This window comes from Pogona vitticeps, chromosome 6 (assembly GCF_051106095.1).
Source record: "Pogona vitticeps strain Pit_001003342236 chromosome 6, PviZW2.1, whole genome shotgun sequence".
Lineage (NCBI taxonomy): Eukaryota > Metazoa > Chordata > Lepidosauria > Squamata > Agamidae > Pogona > Pogona vitticeps.
This window is the reverse complement of record NC_135788.1, coordinates 65,853,598-65,874,326: the sequence shown is the minus strand read 5'-3', so window position 1 is coordinate 65,874,326 and position 20,729 is coordinate 65,853,598. Positions and strand designations below refer to the sequence as shown.

Below are 20,729 nucleotides of genomic sequence, written 5' to 3'. Positions count from 1 at the left end.
TCTTATCTGATATGATTGCACTTCCTCATACTGAATAACTGGAAGAGTACTTGATAAATCTGCTGTAGCAAAAGTGCTTTTGTGTCTTGAGAATAATGGGGTGTTATGTGTTGCAAATTAAGTGAATGCACAATCAGATTGGCTATTTCTTTCTTGATGGTCAACCCCTTTTTTCCAGCCTGATTTTGAAGATTTTGTTTCATTTATGCTGTCTGCACCAAGCCATATGCTGGTAGTATCAGAAGGAAAGCAAGCACAGGATGTTATGCCTTTAGTACAAGAATTTGAAACACATGAAGAAGCGGCGGTGGAGGAGGAGGAGGAGGAGGAATCGGAGATGGAAGAGGAAGAGGAGGAGGAAGCTTTGCATGAAACAGAGATAATAAGTGGAAAACCAGCTGGGTAGATATTTTGTGTGTGTGTGTGTGTGTGTGTGTGTGTGTGTGTGTGTGTGTGTGTGTGTGTGTGTGAGAGAGAGAGAGAGAGAGAGAGAGAGAGAGAGAGAGAGAGAGAGAGAGAGAGAGGGATTTTGCAGATACCTTGCTGATAATAATTTTGAGTTGGCTCTAGACTTAGTCATAGACCTGTTTGAATGAATGGGATGTTAGTCATGGTTGACTTAGATTCCATTGATTTTACTGAATCTACTCTATGACATGAATCCAGTTCTTGTCGCATTTTGTTCCTGCTACAACCTCTGAGTCTCAAATGAAGTCATGACTAAGTTTCAGCGGGATCAAGTTCTGTTAGGTTCAGGGTCAATGTATATGCTACATTAAACACATAACGTGCATCTAAATGCACACTATTTTACACTAAAATATGTAGCTCCAAACCTATTGGAACCAGTGCATGTGGATGAGGGAATACTTTCCCCATCTGGTTTTTATATATATAAAAATTAACCACCTCCCCCCCACCCACCCAGTTCTTGCACAGTGGTGAAAAAAAGAGGGGGAAAACTCTTCTGTTGTTTTTAATCTGTGCATGAAAGGGTGAAAGGGTTTGTTGTTTTGTTTTTATATCAGATCAGAGAAATGTTTAAAGGTATCCAAGCAGCATACATTGGTCTTCATCTGGATTTTGATCTGACAGATATGCTTCGCAATATGCTCCATATAGCATGTATTTTGAGCCTAGATCCATCTCACTATTCACTTATTGCAGCATTTGAACAAACTGCAGGCCACACTTTGAAAGGATGCACAAGATTTACTCTATTTCATTTTTTTATTGTTCTGTAAGTTTCTGTTTATGTGAGTTCCTCCTATCCTACCGAGCTGACTCTGGTTTAGATCAGAGAATTTCTCAAATGAATTTTGCAAATGGCCTATACGTTATTTTCTACAGTTTTCAATGCATTTCAGTACAGCATTTCAATGCATCTTCAGTACATTCCTGGAGATGACTGATTTGGCCACAATTACATATTCCCCCTGTTACAGAAGCTCTGCTGGCTGTACATCTGTTTCTGGGCATGATTCAAAGTGCTGGTTTTTACCTATAAAGACCTAAACAGCTTGAGTCCAACCTATCTAACAGATTATCTGGAAGTTGAGTCATGGCAACTGGACATCTTTCTTACTACGGTAGGTTGAGAGAAGTTGCCATGACCTAACTTCCAGATAACCTCACCTGGAGGACTGAGAATTTTCACAGATATATCTAACAGATTGCATCTCATAGGGGGTTGTCTGGGTTTTAAGATAACCAGGGAGCTTTTTCTCTCAGACCTGCCACCCTCTCAGGTGCATTTGGTGTAAACACGAGACAGGGCCTTTTCTGTCGCTGCTCTCAAATGGTGGAACTTCCTCTCATGGGAGGAAAAGTTTGATAGCCCAAACCATCAGAATGGCAGATCTCTAGTACATTTGTGCCACTCTAGAAAAAAGATAACAGAATTAACAATCTGAAGAGGGCATTGAATAGGGAGAATTCTGTACGCATCATACACTGTGTCTTTAATTTCTCCTAACACTTTTGCCTGTCTTGTCCAATCTTGTTACATGTTCTCATTATATCCTGCCTCATACATATCACCATTGGCATCAATACTTTTGTCTGTGAAATGACACATTGAAATCCTCAGTGCCATTGAATTTGAAAAGATTTATGCCCAGATAAGAGGCTGTAGAATTACAATCAAAGATGGCATCCTTAACCTCAGACCACAATATTAGAGCTATATGGGAATATTGGGCACTGAACTCAGTGGGATTTTGAGAGGGATTGTTCTCTTACTATCTCAAACCATAAAATCTGAGGCAAAAAAACCCCAATTAGAATCAAAGAGAACTCCAGTCTGGAGGCATAAAAAGCCACTAAAGCAAAATGAACAATTGGAGCAAATGATTACATGTTTGGAGTGCAAATATCCATCAGTATAACTAATAGCAATTTTTGTGCTGCTCTAAAACATAATTTGTTGCAAGAACATGTCTTGAAGCAAATTATTTTATCACTATGTAATAGCTTTTCTAGTTTCTCCTGATAAATGTTGACAGATACTAATACATTTTATTTTAATTACTTAAAATATTTCTATTCTACCTCTCCTGTCATATACGGTGGCTTACAAAAACCAAATGATAACCATGAGAATGGGATTGGATCAGTTATAGAAAATATTTTGAACTAAGCCCTACTGTTATTCCCAGTTGTTATTTAGTTTTCGAAAAGAACGGCATTCAAAATATCACGGGTACAAATGTTGGAAAATTAGTCTTATGATAAAGAATTTCTGGCATTTATGCTACATGGGAAGAGAGACAAAGTGCCCAGTCCATAGAGCAGACCCACTAAATGAATGGAACATGAATGGGACTTATTAAATTTTTAATTATTGGAAAAGGTATCATGCATGGACTTTCTAACATTCATTGAATGCTCAGATCTGAGAGAGGCCCTTGTTTTCTCAGCTTTTGTGTTTATCTGCCTCACATTAGCTACTGATCTTAGAAATCTATAGGAAGTCATGGTTTGCCTCGAAGGGAGGAGGGGGGAAATCTGAAGGTAAATGTTATAGATGTTGTTTACCTTTCTTCTATTAACTCTCCCTTGAGCAATGTATTGGCTTACTGTGTATGTCATCATTGCCTCTATCTCTCTAACTTCTGAAATCATGTCTCTGTTGGAGATCTACAGAGCTGGTAAAGTTTCAGTAGGTTGGAGCACCTAACTGCATAGTTGTGGACTGGAAGTTCAAATCCCCACTATGCCTTCTAGGAGAGGTTCCAGCTGAGACCACATGAAGAATGGGTGGCTGGTGGGGTTCCATACCCTGATGCCTGTGTGGTCTTGAGGAAGCTGCACAACCCCAGAGGACCATTAGGAGGAGGGACTTTGTACTTAGATAAGTGTGGGAGGGTTGACATGAATCAGAATTTACTAGGCAGTACATAACTAATTTTATAAGGCTCCATACAGATGCCCCCAACTGCTCTATGGCCAAATAAGAGGTACAGTGGGGTCTTGACTTGAGAACTTAATCCGTATTGGAAGGCAGTTCTCAAGTCAAAAAGTTTGCAGGTCAAATCTGCATTTCCCATAGGAATGCATTGAAAACCATTTGATCCGTATCTGCTCTTTTCCGTCCATAGAAACTAATGGAAGCTGCTATTCTGCCTTCGACCATTAGAGGGGGATATTTTGTTTCTTTTTTTCTTAGGTCAAGAAAGGTTCAGGGAAGGCAGGGAAAATACAGTCCAGGCAGTCCAGTACCAGGCAGTCCGAAGACTGTCTCCCAATCCACTCTCTAAACGCTGGGAGGAGTGAGGAAGCAGACAGGCACCCCTTTTCACTGGCCAACAGTTAACTGAAAGTTCAAATTTTGCACTTTCCCTGGGTTTTTTTCAGTGCTTAACTCAAATCTAAGTATGTAAGTCAAGTCAATATTTTCCTATGAGAGTGGTTCTTAAGTCAAAATGTTCTTAACTCGAGCCGTTCTTAAGTCAAGACCCCACTGTACATGGATTGAGGCTGCTCCAACATATTCCATTTTGGTTACATTCTGATTCGATCGTCATCAGAGCCCATTATGATATTTGTGTATTTCTGAATGCCATTCCTGTGAATGAGGAAATACAAGTGACAAGGCCAGAACACAGACTGAATGGTACACACAAGACAGAAGGGCAGTTTGTCTGTAAGCCCAGGAGCGGCAGTGTGAAGACTGGAGGCTCTCTTTCGTTTTTATTATTGCTGTTTTGTTCTGCCACTAGGAGAAAGCCCCCACTGGCTTCCTAAGGTAACTACTAGGAAGTGAGGGAGGTACTAGCTCTCTGCTCCATCCTGTGGTTGCCTTGAAAATGCATAAATACTCCTGCTTCCATTCATACTTACACATTTGTCTAAGACAATGATTTCCAACATTGTTATTGGTCTACAACTCCTAGAGATCCTGTTCAGCACAGCTAATGGTAAAGGCTTCTGGGAGTTTTCATCCAAGAACATCTGGGGACCCAAGGTTGGGAACCACTTGTCTAAGACAAAGCACATACTCTATATTTCAGGAAAATTAGTATTGCTTGCCTACCAAATCTCTACATTTAATTTGAAAGCTACTATAGAGGAATTAAGTACTGACTGGTTTTAATTGCATTATTTGTGTCATTCTTAGTTTGAAAGGAGCCTTGGAAAATCAGGAATTGTTAAGCTTATGTGATGTTGAAGACAGTGTTGAAGCAGCAAGCCGACAACTTGCCTTCTTCTTTCCTGATTTTTCCAAACCAAAGAAAGGGCCAGATGTCGAAAGAACATTGGCCTTGATCAGACCTGCTCTTTTGAGAGAAAGAAGAGGTTAGTAAAGACCATTTCCTGTTCCACCTGTATGGTTCAAAGATACATGGCATCTTAACTTTTCTTAAAGAGTTGGAGCTAGAAATGAACTAGTGTAAATTTTCTTTAACCTGACACCTATGGATGGGCTTTAGGGTGCTTTATCCAGATATAAAACAAGAAAATAAATTACATGCAAATTTTTGGGCATATGTACAGTATGTTCCCTTTTCTTGGGAGAGGATCCAACACTTCCATCAAATTTCCAAAGGCATCTTTGACTGGAAAATGTTTCAAAAAACACTATACAAGCAGAACAAAATCTAGCATAGACTTTGTTTTGTTTACCAGTGAAGTAATGGAATAGGTTGGGATTTTAGGGGAAGGCAAAGATTAACCAGTGGCAATGCTGGCTGGGAATTATGGGAGTTTAGTTCGAAAGAATAACTCTTCCAGGATTTGATTGACTGGTTATTAAGTGCATTGGAAGGAAAATTAATCAGGCAGGAAGAGGAGAGAAATTCAAATGCATAAACTGACTGAGATCAGTTCTTGGAAAAGCTCTTATAAATAATGCCAATCAATGTTTTTAAAAAGTTGTTTAAAAGAATCATAGACCTGGAAGTCATAATAGATTAATTTAATCAAGCAAGAGGATGAGAATAAATTGTAGCAGTTCAGAACCAAAATATATGTCATGTTCTCCATATTATAATGATGCATATTTTGCACTTAGAAAAAAAATGCAGATATATAGAAACAGCTCATGTCATGTTACTTAGTAGAGTAAGAAACAACTAAAGTAAGCCTGTGGAATCAGTGGGGATTTGGTGAGCCAATTCCTTTGTAAGTTCAGTTGATTTAATGAGCCTACTCTAGTTGTGACTTACTACACTGAACAAGAGGATTTTAACCACAGCAGAGAGCAGGGCTATACTCTTGATTCTTTTTCTACACAAACACCATCAACACGGCTCTGCTTTCATGAGTGATTCCACAGATGGACAGAGGAGCAGAACATATTAGTTCTAAACAGACACAGTCATTCAGGGATAGAGACTTTAGAAAAAAAAAATCAAAATCATGATCTACACCATAGTTTGGTCATCTTATCACAGTTATTTTCCCAAAGTCTGAAAGGCTAATTTGTGTTTGGAAAGTGAATCACTTGGATTCTCTCAAAATTATATGTGTTTGTGCCTTAAAAATATGATAAAAATAACGGAAATGGTAGCCACTATATCTGTATTACAATATATGCTTATACAGTACTCACTTTAAATCATTTTATAGCTCTTAATGTGTTCCACATCTGATGGCTTCCAGATATGCTGGCCATTGGCCTTGTTAGCAATGCTGATGTGAATTACGGTGTGACTACAATGGATAGGCAAATCAGAGCAATTCAGTTTTGCTACAATTTGTTTTGCAGTCTGTATTACATTTGAAATTGCAGTCAGTACTCACATAGGAGCTATAGACTGATTTAGGAGTTCACCCTTCCTGCAGGATGAGACTGAAGGATGCCTACGCCTACGCCTTCCTGCAGGGTGCATTGTGAGTTACTGTATATTCCAATCAAATTCTTCCCTTCCCTCCACTGGTCCCACCTCTGATTAACCTTTCTTCCTTTGGTCTTGTCTCTGCTGATTCTTCTATGGGGCATTGTTGTTGTTTAGTCGTTAAGTCGTGTCCGACTCTTCATGACCCCATGGACCAGAACACATCAGGTCCTCCTGTTTTCCACTGCCTCCCAGAGTTGGGTCAAATTCATGGAGGTCACTTCAGTGACACTGTCCAACCATCTCTTCCTCTGTCATCTGCTTCTCCGCCTGCCTTCACACTTTCCCAACATCAGGGTCTTTTCCAGGGAGTCTTCTCTTCTCATGAGATGGCCAAAAGTATTGGAGCCTCAGCTTCAGGATCTGTCCTTCCAGTGAGCACTCAGGGTTGATTTCTTTCAAAATGGATAGGTTTGTTCTCTCTGCAGTCCAGGGGACTCTCATGAGTCTCCTCCAACACCATAATTCAAAAGCATCAATTCTTTGGCGGTCAGCCTTCTTTATGGTCCAGGTCTCACTTCCATACATCGCTACTGGAAAAACCATAGTTTGGACTAGGTTTGTCTTCGCTTACATCCCAAGAAGCATGAGTCTTTTAATTTTGTGGCTGCTGTCACCATCTGCAGTGATCATGGAGCCCAGGAAAGTAAAATCTGTCACTGCCTCCAAATCTTCCCCTTCTATTTGCCAGGAGGTGATGGGATTAGTGGCCATGATCTTCGTTTTTTGATGTTGAGTTTCAGATCTTTTTTGCATTCTCCTCTTTCACACTCATTAAGAGGTTCTTTAATTCCTCCTCACTTTCTGCCATCAGAGTGGTATCATCTGCATACCGGAGGATGTTGATATTTCTTCCAGCAATCTTAATTCCTGCTTGGGATTCATGCAGTCCAGACTTCCGCATGATGTATTCTGCATATAAGTTAAATAAGCAGGGAGACAATATACAGCCTTGTCGTACTCCTTTCCCAATTTTGAACCAATCACTTGTTCCATACCCAGTTCTAACTGTTGCTTCCTGTCCTACATATAGATTTCTCAGGAGATAGATAAGGTGGTCAGGCACTCCCATTTCGTTAAGAACTTGCCATAGTTTGTTGTGGTTGACACAGTCAAAGGCTTTTGCATAGTCAATGAAGCAGAAGTAGATGTTTTTCTGGAACTCTCTGGCTTTCCCATAATCCAGTGCATGTTAGCAATTTGGTCTTGAGTTCTTCTGCCCCTTCCAAATCCAGCTTGTACTTCTGGGAGTTCTCGGTCCACATACTGCTGAAGCCTGCCTTGGAGGATTTTGAGCATAACCTTGCTAGCGTGTGAAATGAGTGCAATTGTATGGTAGTTGGAGCATTCTTTGGCACTGCCCTTCTTTGCGACTGGGATGTAGACTGATCTTTTCCAATCCTCTGGCCACTGTTGAGTTTTCCAAACTTGCTGGCATATTGAATGTAGCACATTAACAGCATCATCTTTTAAGATTTTAAATAGTTCGACTGGAATGCCATCACCTCCAGTGACCTTGTTGTTAGCCATGCTTTCTAAGGCCCACTTGACTTCACTCTCCAGGATGTCTGGCTCAAGGTCAGCAACCACACTATCTAGGTTGTCCGGGACATCCAGATCTATCTGGTATAATTCCTCTGTGTATTCTTGCCAACTTTTCTTGATGTCTTCTGCTTCTGTGAGGTCCCTACCCTTTTTGTCCTTTATCATGTCCATCTTTGCACAAAATGTTCCTTAAACATCTCCAATTTTCTTGAACAGATCTATGGTTTTTCCCTTTCTATTCTTTTCCTCCATTTCTTTGCACTGTTCATTTAAAAAGGCCCTCTTGTCTCTCCTTGCTATTTTTTGGAAATCTGCATTCCATTTTCTGTAACTTTCCCTATCTCCCTTGCATTTTGTTTCCCTTCTCTTCTCTGCTATTTGTAAGGCCTCATTCGGCAGCCACTTTGCTTTCTTGCATTTCCATTTGGATGTTTTTTGTTGCTGCCTACTGTACAATGTTACAAGCCCCCATCCATAGTTCTTCAGGCACTCTATCGACCAAATCGAGTCTCTTAAATCTGTTCTTCACTTCCACTGTGTACTCATAAGGGATTTGGTTTAGATTATATTTGACTAGCCCAGTGTTTTTTCCTACTTTCTTCAGTTTAAGCTTGAGTTTTGCTATAAAAAGCTGATGATCAGAACCACAATCAGCTCCAGGTCTTGTTTTTGCTGCCTGTATAGAGGTTCTCCATCTTTGGCTGCAAAGAATATAATCAATCTGATTTCGGTACTGCCTATCTGGTGATGTCCATGTGTAGAGTCACCTCTTGTGTTGTTGGAAAAGAGTGTTTGTGATGACCAGCTTGTTCTCTTGACAAAACTCTATTAGCCTTTGCCCTGCTTCATTTTGAACTCCAAGGCCAAACGTCCCTGTTGTTCCTTTTATCTCTTGACTCCCTACTTTAGCATTCCAATCCCCTATAATGAGAACATCTTTCTTTGGTGTCAGTTCTAGAAGGTGTTGTAAGTCTTCATTGGTTGTAGGTGCATAAACTTGGATTACTGTGATGTTGAAAAGTCTGGCTAGGATTCATATTAAAATCATTCTATCATTTTTGACATTATATCCCAGTACAGCTTTTCCCACTCTTTTGTTGACTGTGAGGGCTATTACAATTCTTCGACGGGATTTTTGCCACAATAGTAGATATGATAATTGTCTGAATTGAATTTGCCAATTCCCGTCCATTTTAGTTCACTGACGCCCAGGATGTCAATGTTTCTTCTTGCCATCTCCCATTTGACCACATCCAACTTACCAAGGTTCATAGATCTTACATTCCAGGTTCCTATGCAGTATTTTTCTTTGCAGCATCGGACTTTCCTTTCACGTCCAGGCACGTCCACAGCTGAAAATCCTTTCGGTTTTGGCCCAGCCACTTCATTAGCTCTGGAGCTACTTGTCTTCCGCTCTTCCTCAGTAGCATGTTGGATGCCTTCTGACCTGAGGGACCCATCTTCCAGCATCATATCTTTTAGCCTTTTGTTTCTGTTAATGGGGTATTCTTGGCAAAGATACTGGAGTGGCTTGCCAATTCCTACTCCAGGTGGATTGCATTTAGTCAGAACTCTCTACTATGACCTGTCCGTCTTTGGTGTTCCTGCATGGCATAGCCCACAGCTTCTCTGAATTACTCAAGCCCCTTTGCCATGAAAAGGCAGCAATTCGTGATGGAGCATAATCCATGAAGAACCATGTTTATGGGGCATAAACATGGGAAATATTAATAATAATGACCCAGAAAGAAGGTCATGGGGTGATCAAGTGATAATCTCATATACATAATAATTTTGAAAAGTAATAAATATTTGGAGGATGATTGGGGGAATGGAAATAATGTGGGGGCATGTTTTCCCATTCTAGAACATCACATTCCAGCTGCCTACAGCAGCAAAACACACCTAAGAACATGGCCTTCTTTTTACAAGAATGTATTCTAACTAACAACACAAGAAAAAAAAAGCTTTTTTTGAATCATTCCAGCTTGAAAAAGAGAAGCCGCTCCCCCTCCCTGCCCCTGTGGCAGAGGGGAAAAAACATTTGGGGAGGAAAAAGGACTAGACTGATTCAAATCATGTGGTCAGTAAAAAATACTTTGAATGACCCAGTTTCTAAGCGAAGGAAATGCCGCAGTATTTGACCATATAGTTGCAGCCTCGGTAAGGCTGGTCGTGTAGAGCAGCGGTTCCCAACTGTTTTGGGACTGTTGTCCAGTTGGGGGGTGGATGCTCTGTGCATGGGGGGGCAACCCTGTGCTCGCGGGTGGGCGTGTCATGCTTGCGTGCATGCCCACCCTCAAGCACGATGCACCCCTCCGCAAGTGTGACACGCCCACCATGCGTGCATGTGGGGGGGATGGAGATCCATCTCCGTGGCCCAGTTCCAGGAAGCCCATGGACTGGCACCGGGCCACAGACCGGGGATTGGGGATCCCTGGTGTAGAGCAGCCATTCTGAACCTGTTTTTGGCCATGGCCATGGCCATAAATACAATATCAATGAAATATAGGCAGATCAGGGTTGTCTAAGTCATATAATGAACCAGGTAACATGGTGTCTGAAGAACTGTTTCCACTCTGTGGTCCCCTATAAACGTACCAGGGCCTCCCATGGAACCATATGGCCCCCACTGATAATGGTTGCTGTACAGTATTCTATAGTTAAATCACTGCAACTATTCACTTCTAATCTTTTAAATCAGATTCTGTTTTGAAAAGGATTGAGGAAGATGGCTTTGAAATAGCAATGCAAAGAGAACTGGTCCTAACAGAAGAGCAAGCCCGTGTGTTTTACAAACAGCATGAAGATCAGGATTATTTTCCAGTTCTTCTACAAGAAATGACTAGGTACACTACTGGAAAGGCAGAGAAAGACAGAGGCAGAATCCAGCTGGACTGGTGGAGCACAAAGGAGCAATTGCATAAATATTATTAGTGTGTTTTATTTATTAGACTTTCCTTTGCACTCTCAGTAATTCCCTGGTTGTGCAGTTAATCAAATAACTGCAGCCCCACTACCACAAGAGTGCATCTGTAATTTGCACAGTAAAATCCAGCAGGATCCTGGCCAACAGAATTAGTTTATATACAGTGGTTTTTCTGAATAATTTTCCCCAAGGATGAGAGGCAAATATTAATCAGAAATGTGTATCATTCATAAGAATACAACATGCATGTACTGTAAGTAAAGCATGCAACGTATAAGCTGTACTTTAGGGGTATGCACCATGTGTTCCCCCTCAAAATTTCTGAGCATGTCTCAACAGCTGATCCAGTGTGATCTCAAACTAAGTTTGTTTGTTTCTTTTGCTTATTTTTTTTTTATTTGTATATCACCACATTAGTGAACACACACTATTCTGGGTGGTTTACAGAATAAAATATGAAACCCCCAACCACAATCCCAGCTTGACTCCTATATATCAACCCAATATGGCAATTTACCAACTCAAACACAATTAGTAAAAACAAAATACCAAAATTTAAACATTAATGCTGACAGTGTTTGTGATACTTTCTTAAAGACTGCTTTACATAGTTCGGTCTTAACTAGTTCACTGTTTAAAATGGTAAGGGTCAACATCATAGCTCACATTGGATCTCACTTGGCCATTTCTAATGATGGGGCAGATACCACTGCTGAAGTCACAGGAATCTTGTGGTGAGATTTACAAATAGCCATCTAAACCAGTGGTTCTTAACCTTTGTTACTCGGATGTTTTTGAACTGCAACTCCCAGAAACCCCAGCCAGCACAGTTGGTGGTGAAGGTTTCTGGGAGTTGCAGTACAAAACTCCTGAGTAACCCAAGGTTAAGAACCAGTGATCTAAACCATTCTTGTCTAGAAGTAGTTTCAGTTTCATCCAGTACTCATTTAAATCCTTGAATGAATGCTGGAAAATTCTGTGAATGAGTCCTGTCAGTTAAACAAAAAAAGAACAATGTTAGCCCATTTTTGTTTTACAAAGAAACCAGTTTTATTAAGTCTAGCAATGTTGTAGATATGTGATAGGCTCTGTTGCTAGTGAGTTAGATATTTCCCAAACCAAGCTGTTCTGATAAGAGGTTTGTGTTAACAGCTGACTTTAAAAGACTTTTGACAGGTTTGCCCTCAATTCTGTCCAGTCACTTATTGAATTCTGTACTTTATTTAAAATCTTAATTTTATCTTTTTCAATGGACTGTATGCTCAGAATCACTTTGGAATGAGGAAATTCTATATAGGTCACACTGATTTTGTATTTTTTAAAAAAGACTAATTACATAGAAAATACATTTTAAATGTTTAAAAAGTGTATTTTTACAAATGTTGTTGTTTCTATACTGAACAGTGGGCCTACACTCGCACTTTCTTTGGTGAAAGAAAACGCAATACAAAAATGGAGGGGTTTACTGGGCCCAAAGATAGTTGAAGAAGCAAAGGAACAGTGCCCAATGAGGTAGCTTTGGAAATTAATGTCTTATATATATTAAATAGATAAATGAAGCTGTGTTTGTACTTTGAAAGTTATAAATGTTGTGTTGCTAACTCATGTAGCAATAGTGCCCTCATCTGGACAGCAGTCACTGGTTCTTCAGGACTTTGTGAGAAGTTAAAACACAAGTCAGCTGAATGGCCACATAGAAGTCTGCACATTCATCTGTAGCAAAAAAATTAAAATAAATATAAACATAAAAGTATCAGAATGAAAATGATTACCTGGAAGGCCCACATACATTCATAAATTGTATCTCAGATAGTCTGTTGTGTCTCCTTAGAGAGAATCTCTATTAAGGTTTTTACAGGTTTTAAGTTGCCCCTCCCCCTACAAAAGGGGCTGGTAGACAGGATAAAATGCAGTATAGTCTGCAATCTATTTTATGTTGCTCTATTTTAGGGATCAAACTATTATGACAGCAATTATATTATTTGTGTTTACTATTTAAATTTGCCGACACTCTAATGTGTTAAAGACAGCAATGTCCAATGGAAAAGTTTCACTACCACACTTTCTCCCACTCCTCACAGAGTTTCACAGGCTGCGATCCAATGGGTGTTTACCCCACTGTTTGGATCACTATAGGGATGGATTGGTTCATTCCTGTTGAAAGCGATGACAAGATGTAATTGCTGGAGCAAACAAATATTCCCCAGAGCTCACTCCTACCAGCACCTTTCCAGTCCCTGTAATGGGCTTCTCCTTTTTTGGTGGGGGTAGGATTGCTTGCGGCTTGGTCTGTTACCAGTGCATATGATTGCTGGGAAGGGACCAAAGGTAAGCCTTTTGCCAATATTGTGAAGTGGCATAATAATGCAGGCACTTCGGGATACTGACAAAATTAATCACTTCCTCAGCTATGTGGAGGGGCTGAGGAAGTGAAAAAAATGGATGCCAACATTAGTTACAGTATAAGCTAACCAGATTTTTCTGTTTACACCACAGAAGTTCAAAAAGAATAGCTAAGAAACAGCTTTCATTATATTTGCACGAGCCCAAAGAGGTGTACAAAAAACGCACTAAAATGAACACATACATACATACATACATACATACATACATACATACACACACACACACACACACACACACACACACACACACACACACACACGCATGCATACATATACATATACACATATATACACACACACACATACATATACATATATATGAATGGGCCTTAGTCTCTCCTAAGCAAAGCATGTTGATATATATAAACTTCCCTAAAAATGCCATTAATCAGAATTAAACAGATTTTCTTGAAAATATTTATGCAAATCTCTGTAAACTCCCATTACATTTTGATTAAAGGAAAATAGGGTGGCCATATCCCCTGTTTCTCTTCCAAACACAGAGAGCTCACAAAAGCAAGCAAGCAAACAAAAAACACCTTTTTACACACTGCCACCAGTTGATTCACTAAATCAACATGCTTTGCTTAGGAGAGACAAAGGACCATTCATCACTGTCTTTTGAATAAAACAGGTTTATTGATTACAGATGTTTGTTTAATAATTCATAAGTATCTTCTTCAGGTTCATCAAGCAGCAATCACAATCTTCTATATTATCTTACAGGTTACTATTCACTCCTCAGACTCATTCTATTCTGATTCTACTATTCACCTCAAATTCCCCCAACTATCCCCCCCCTCTCTCTGACTCAGACTGAACTCTTCTCTCCCCTTCTCCCCTCATGCTCTGCCTTTTTAACATCTCTGGTGGCCCCACCTCTAAACCACATCAACATAGAACATGAATAATACATAACCTATTTAGCGTAATAAGGGTGAATGCCACATACCTCTCCCCCCTCCTTAAATATGTTTGTTTGGGAAAGGAAACACATTTTCCATCCCAAAGAAACATGCATCATTGCATGAAACTTTACTTACCCTCTGGCATCATTTTGCAAGCACTAACAATATTTATTTTAACAATCACAATACCTTTTTATACTAAACATTCCACTACAATTCAATATTATAATTTACCTTATCATTTACACTTACAGAAATATATCACAATCAGGAAACTTTTACATAGATAATTAACCAGTAAATCAATAGTCCATTCCAGTTTATTTTAAAAGTCCTTGCATCCTTCACATTTCTGTCCATCAATATTCAATTTTTCATCACTATTTACCAACAGAACATTTATTATACCTTACTAATTTTGTTTATCCCCCTCCATCAGTCATTTGGCTTTCGAGGCACAATCTGAGTCTCTTTTGCAAAGTCCAAGTTTGCAAAGTCCAAGTCTTTCACCTTCCCATTGTAGTAAGGTGCGCCGGGGACTGGTCCGGTCGTTATTGCCTCCTTTAGCTGGACACGCGTATGCTAGCACTTAGGGGCCCCTCAGATGATCACTGGCTCCTTCTTCTGCATTCTCTTCCGTCAACTGGAGGTCATCTGTCCCTCTGATATCCACTGGACATCCTTGGCTTGCCGTTTCTTAGTGAAGCCTGCTTTCTTTCTGGCTCCCCAGCTGGGGAAAGGGTAGGCAGTTCCCTCTCCTCCTCCCGAACATCTTTGGGTGTGTCCCTCTTGAAAAGGTCAGGGCTTACGCCTTCCTCCTCACTCACACATTCACTCACTGGTATTCTCATTGAAGGGTTTTCCCTGTGTGTGGGACCACGATCATGGGTCACTTTAATATTCTCATGCAAATTTCTCTTAAGTGCAATCAACTATTGGTTTGTTTTAGCTGCACTGAGTATGCTAGCTGATTGTATTTCTTCATTCAGTGACACACTAGATAGGGGGTTGCTTTGCAAGGATTTAAGGACTGCTTGTTCCACCCCTGCCAAAAGCAATTTTCTCCCCTCTATAGTTCTCAGTTCTACTACTTAGTCCTCAGGACAGAATACTCTTTCCTGGGCCTCATACAAGCCTTTCTCTTTTCCAGGAGTACTTAGCAAGCTTGGCTCTGCCACTTCTAAGGACTTTTTCCTATATAAAAGCTCCTTATCCAGGCAAGACATTTCAGGGCATTCAGGAGATAATAGAGTAGGTGTACTGGTGGCTGCTTCAAAGCAACCTACCAAACTGATTTTCTCCTTCTGCTCCTGAGCCAAACTAGTTTTATTTGGGGTTTTCAAGGGCATGAGATCAGTTTCTAAGAGACTTTCTGCCTCCAGGCTTCCCTTTGCTACTGTATCCATTTCTGCTGCAGTGGGTGATTCCTGGTCCCCTTGTGAGTGTGTAAGTGCAAAACCACTCTTAACATCCTCTATCAGCTGTAAACCCACTCTGTCAGGTCTTTATCGGTCATAGACCTCTCTGGGTGTTTAGGGGTTAGAGGAATGGGATTCTCTCTAACTTTTGTAACACAGTCTTTCAAAGTACTATCTTCCATCTGTTCCTCAATACAGGAAGGATTATTAGGTATAACCTCATCAGCCATTTTGGTTACCTCATGGTTCTTTTCTAACTTGGGGCCTCCCTGGATAGATTCAGAGGTTTGGGATTCCATTTTTCCCTCAAGGATTGCCAACTGCTCTCTCAGGGAACCAGTTACTTCAAAAGCACTCTGTACATGCTTAGTGAGATCTAGCCCAATTAAACAAGGTGCAGAAATTTAATCAGAGATTGCCACATCCGAAATTCCAACCCAGTCTCTATAATTTATCTTTACTTTAGCCATGGGTAAAATCACTGGAGTAGAACTTATTCCCTTGATGGTAAGTCTGGCTTGGAAGAATTTGTTCTTTAGGAATCACATCAGGATGACATAGGGTTATGTTAGAACAAGCATCAACCACTCCTTCATAAGACTTTTCATTAATAAGAATACTCTCACCAGGGTTATGGATTAAAGTATCTTTTGCCTTTACTAGAAAACAATGAATGACCTGGGCTAGTGGCAGATCAGAATTTTCTGTCGTGCCAGTTGCCATGGAGACAGAATTACCATTGTTACAGCCTCCCTCTGTGGCCTCAACTGGTTTTAAACAGTACACCTTCTTAGTTTGATTATCATCCTTCTCATTTCTAAGTTTAGTTTTCATACAATTGAATTGTAAGTGACCGAACTCCCCACAGTTATAACACTGTTTATAAGTCCTTCTCTCACTCTGAGGAGATTTGTTCAACTTTAACTTTTCCTCAGGGTTCATTTGGGTCTGAGAACTAGGCCATGCTAATTTACGTGAAGTACTACCCTGGCCTTCTTTTCCTGTTGTTTTGCTGAGGTAATTTTTATTAAAGGGTTTCTTATTGTTGTCCCAGTTCTGCTTGTTAAAATTTACCTCAGAGAACCTGTGGTTTCAGGTCTCCCCAATGTAATCAGCTTTCACCTGCTTCTAATAGATTTTTGGATTTTTGTCCTTAACTAAATAACGCAATTCTCCAGGCAAGATAGAATAAAATTGCTCCAACTCCATCACACTTTTCATCTGTTCTAGAGAAGTTACATTTTCACGTTCCATCCATTTCTCCAGACATTGAACTAATTTAGCCCCCAACTGGGAATAAAATTCCTCAGGCTTTTTGGTAAGAGAATGAAATTTTCACCTCAGGTGTTCTGCATTAATACCAAATATAGAATTAACCATTTTTCTGTAGGCCTCAAAATTTCTTGCCTGCTCCAAAGGCATCTGTGAATACAGCTCAGCTAAATCTCCACTTATTTGGGATCTCAAAACCATCATCCTTTCATCATCCTTCACATTAAAGTCCCAACAAGCACATTAAAAGGAAATGAGGAAAGATTCTGGGTTGTCACCTTTTCTATATTGGGGTAATTGCTTTAGATCGATCTTTGAGAGATTTTCGTCACTAGCGCTGTTGTTATTGTTATTTTGAGAAGCCAATTCCAATTGTTTCATCTGTATTTGAAATTCCATCTCTTTGTTTTAATTCCATTTCTCTTTGTCTATTTTCTTGCTCAGCTCTGGCTTTTTCTTTCTCCAATTCTAATTGGTTTTTCAGAGCTAGCTCCTCAGCCCTGGCTTTGATTTCTAATTCCTTTAATTTAAATTCTTGTTGTAGTTTCCATTTTTCAAATTCCTGGGAGCCTAGATCCTTTTGTCTTTCTGAGGCATCCTCCTCAGTCTCCAACTGTTCCCTTGGAGTTAAAGGGTCTCCGTTTCCCTCCATATCTTGAGGTAAAACTTCAGCCTCGGGTCTCCCCTTTTGGCTATGTTTGGGTGGCATTTTTATCTGAGCTACTTAGTCTTGAGTGAGTTTGTACTGATTTTAAAAAGGACCTGTCTTTCTTCTAATTCCAGTCACTGAAATAATTTCCATTTCAAGCCTCTGCTTTTTCTTCTATTCCCTCAGATCTGTTCTGACCCCTGGCTTCTGCTTTTATCCACCAGCAATTCCTTCTCTCAGAGCCTTGGATCTTAAGCTAGCCACTAGGTCTCTCAAATTCTGAGGTAAGAACAGGATTTTTTTTCTTCTGAGTCATTCCCTTAGTCCCCCAGATCTGAGTTCAGAAGCCCAGCCACTACGCTTTTCCCAAAAGCCCTAGCCAGTAACCTACTTCTTCACCACAGACCTCTGTCTAAAAGGTACCATTGACTTAAAAAAAATTACTTTAAACTCAGGCTTTACTGGATTGCTTCACATCCCACCACTGGACACCAATTGTGATGTTTGCTTGTTTGTGGCCCCTGTTCCTCTTCCAAACACAGAGAGCTCACAAAGGTAAACAAAAAACCACTTTTTTACACACTGCCACCAGTTGATTCACTAAATCAACATGCTTTGCTTAAGAGAGACAAAGGTCCATTCATCACTGTCTTTTGAATAAAATAGGTTTATTGATTACAGATGTTTCTTTAATAATTCATAAGCATCTTCTTCAGGTTCATCAAGCAGCAATCACAATCTTCTATATTATCTTACAAGTTACTATTCACTCCTCAGACTAATCACACCTCAGATTCCCCCAACTATCCCCCCCTCTCTCTCACTCTCTGACTCAGACTGAACTCTACTCTTCCCTTCTCCCCTCAGGCTCTGCCTTTTTAACATCTCTGATGGCCCCACCTCTCAACCACATCAACATAGAACATGAATAATGCACAACCTATTTAGCATAATAAGGGTGAACGCCACAGTGGCCATATGTCGTACAGACACAGTCCTCTGTTAGAAGGTCTATCGGATTGCAAGTCTCTGTACATCCTCGTGTAGTTGAAGGACCGTCTGGCCAAGGGAGAGCAACCAGGTTCTTGAAGTTCCCTAACAGCAATTAGTGCCTAGACAATACCAAGCCAAGGAGCATACAGGTCAAGATATCATGGTCTTCCCCTTAGGCTGGTAATTCCCTTTCTATTTAATCTTTTGTAATTATTTCTAAGTTTGCATCAGTAATATATTAGCATATGTGAAATCTGTACTTTTTCTTCTGCGCACCCTCTTTTGTCCTCTCTGTTTTGGTGATGGATTCCTAAGAATGAAAATGGGTGGCAACGTAGGAAAGTGTGGATCTCCTTCTTCTGATCCCACCACCCGACATTTTGCTAAATGTGTTAAAAACAGGAGGAGCCATGTTGGGTTATTGGTCCCTGAGACAAGAACAAAACCCAGAATCCACTGGCAGACAGTACCTATTTATTAAGGACAAACAAAGGTTACATTGCTATATGTGAGCTGATATCTGCCTGCCAGTGACTTTGTAATATCCATTTTAGAACTAAAGTTAATTACAGACTTTGCCAAATTTGAGGACTTCTATGCTGCTTCTTTCTGCCATTACTTGTCTGACAACCTAACCGGATTAAAAGTTTTTTAAAATTAAAGCTTTCACATGCTTGTGGAATTTTAGCTGATCCCAGTGAAGGTATTCTCTATCTATGGATTTTGACTTTTGCCAATCTTATTGAAATTCTTTTAGTTCTAGCTAATTTCCTATGGAAGAACAGAACCTTAAGCATTTCCCTCATATATAACTCAGGGAAAATCCTGTTTCTTTTCTACTGTTGGATCATTTTCTCTTGAACCTTGTCTCAAAACAAAACAAATCACTCCATTGAATCTGTACTCTACTTTTCCTTCCCTTCATCACCTGGAAGAGTCTGAACATCAAGGGCAGGATCCTATTAGCAATTACAGAGTAGATCACTTTGTGATTGCTCCAACCATCTCTGGCTTGTACTTACACAGGCTGGAGAATATTCTGGTGAAATCAGTTAGACTTACACATGCTCAAGGGTAGTGAATACTCCCTTGCATAACTGGTAAAAACACACACTCACACAACCACACATACATAATTTCACATTGCCATTTGTACTGCAAATACTCTGCACACATCTAGAGCTCCAGTGTTCCCAAGCTAGAGAAAGAGAGAGAGAGGAAGGAAGGAAGGAAGGAAGGAAGGAAGGAAGGAAGGAAGGAAATAGCGTGATTTGGGGAATTTGGCAAGTTGCAGAGCAGAACCAGACAAGCTCAAGAAGTTATTGTCCCTCAGATTTCACACAAGTATGCAAGATGTTTATGTTATATTTAAAATTAGATTATACACTAAGGAAAAATGTGCCATTATAATTTGGGAACTTGATACCTCTGCCTCATTTCTTGTACTTAATTTATTGGTTCTATTTTTCCTAGTTTACGAGCCGAGTTTGCCATTGAGAATGCCCCAATTAATCAGCTGCATGGAAGCTCAACTCCTGATCAAGCTGCAAGGGAGTTAGAATTCTTCTTTCCTGTGGAAAACACCATGGCTGTCATTAAACCCTCTGCTCTTGAGGAACACAAAGGTAAACACCAAGAGGACAGCTGTCCTCACATGTGCATTAAACATATGAGTATCAGCCAGGATAGCACTTGCTAATTCCCTAACTCCAGTGGGCAAGTGCTGGCCAACCTGTCCTGATGATTGCAGTGAGTGCAAAAATGAGAGTGTTGTTGCATATACTGTACAGTCCTTTCCAATTAATGAAGAATATATTCTTGCCAGAAGGTGGGGCATTCACTGGGAACATGCCAATGGCTGTCTCCATGGTAAACTCTGCTGTTACTTTTTATTCCTGTATTATGTGAATGCTTATATAGCAAATTCATCCTAAATCAAAGGCATTTTTTGTTTTTCTTTGGGCCAGCTTCTGTTATGAATGTTAATTGTTGTACATATAATTTTCTACTTCTGTACACTTTGTCAAGCCATATGCACTTCTTTCTTTTTTATTTCTAGATGAAATTATAAATAAAGTAAAAGACGCAGGATTTATCATATCTGAAATGAAAGAAACACAATTAACTCTTGAAATGGCAGCAGAGTTCTATAAAAATCAAGAAGGAAAGCCATTTTATAATCAACTTGTGGATTATATGTCTAAGTAAGTTTCTGCTGGACTCAGGACTCAGTGATCCATAGGGTCCCTTCCAGCTTTTCTGCTTTCAGATT

The 20,729-nt window shown here is 40.0% G+C and overlaps 1 protein-coding gene across 1 annotated transcript in view; it reads left to right on the top strand.

Moving 5' to 3' along the window:
• NME8 (NME/NM23 family member 8) overlaps nucleotides 1-20,729 on the top strand; it is a 50,669-nt gene that overhangs the window by 22,395 nt on the left and 7,545 nt on the right. The window contains exons 8-13 of the mRNA XM_078378726.1: nucleotides 179-402; nucleotides 4,619-4,797; nucleotides 10,588-10,732; nucleotides 12,217-12,324; nucleotides 19,931-20,082; nucleotides 20,517-20,661. Of these exons, the coding sequence (XP_078234852.1) occupies nucleotides 179-402; nucleotides 4,619-4,797; nucleotides 10,588-10,732; nucleotides 12,217-12,324; nucleotides 19,931-20,082; nucleotides 20,517-20,661 (953 nt within the window). The remainder of the gene's footprint in view (nucleotides 1-178; nucleotides 403-4,618; nucleotides 4,798-10,587; nucleotides 10,733-12,216; nucleotides 12,325-19,930; nucleotides 20,083-20,516; nucleotides 20,662-20,729) is intronic.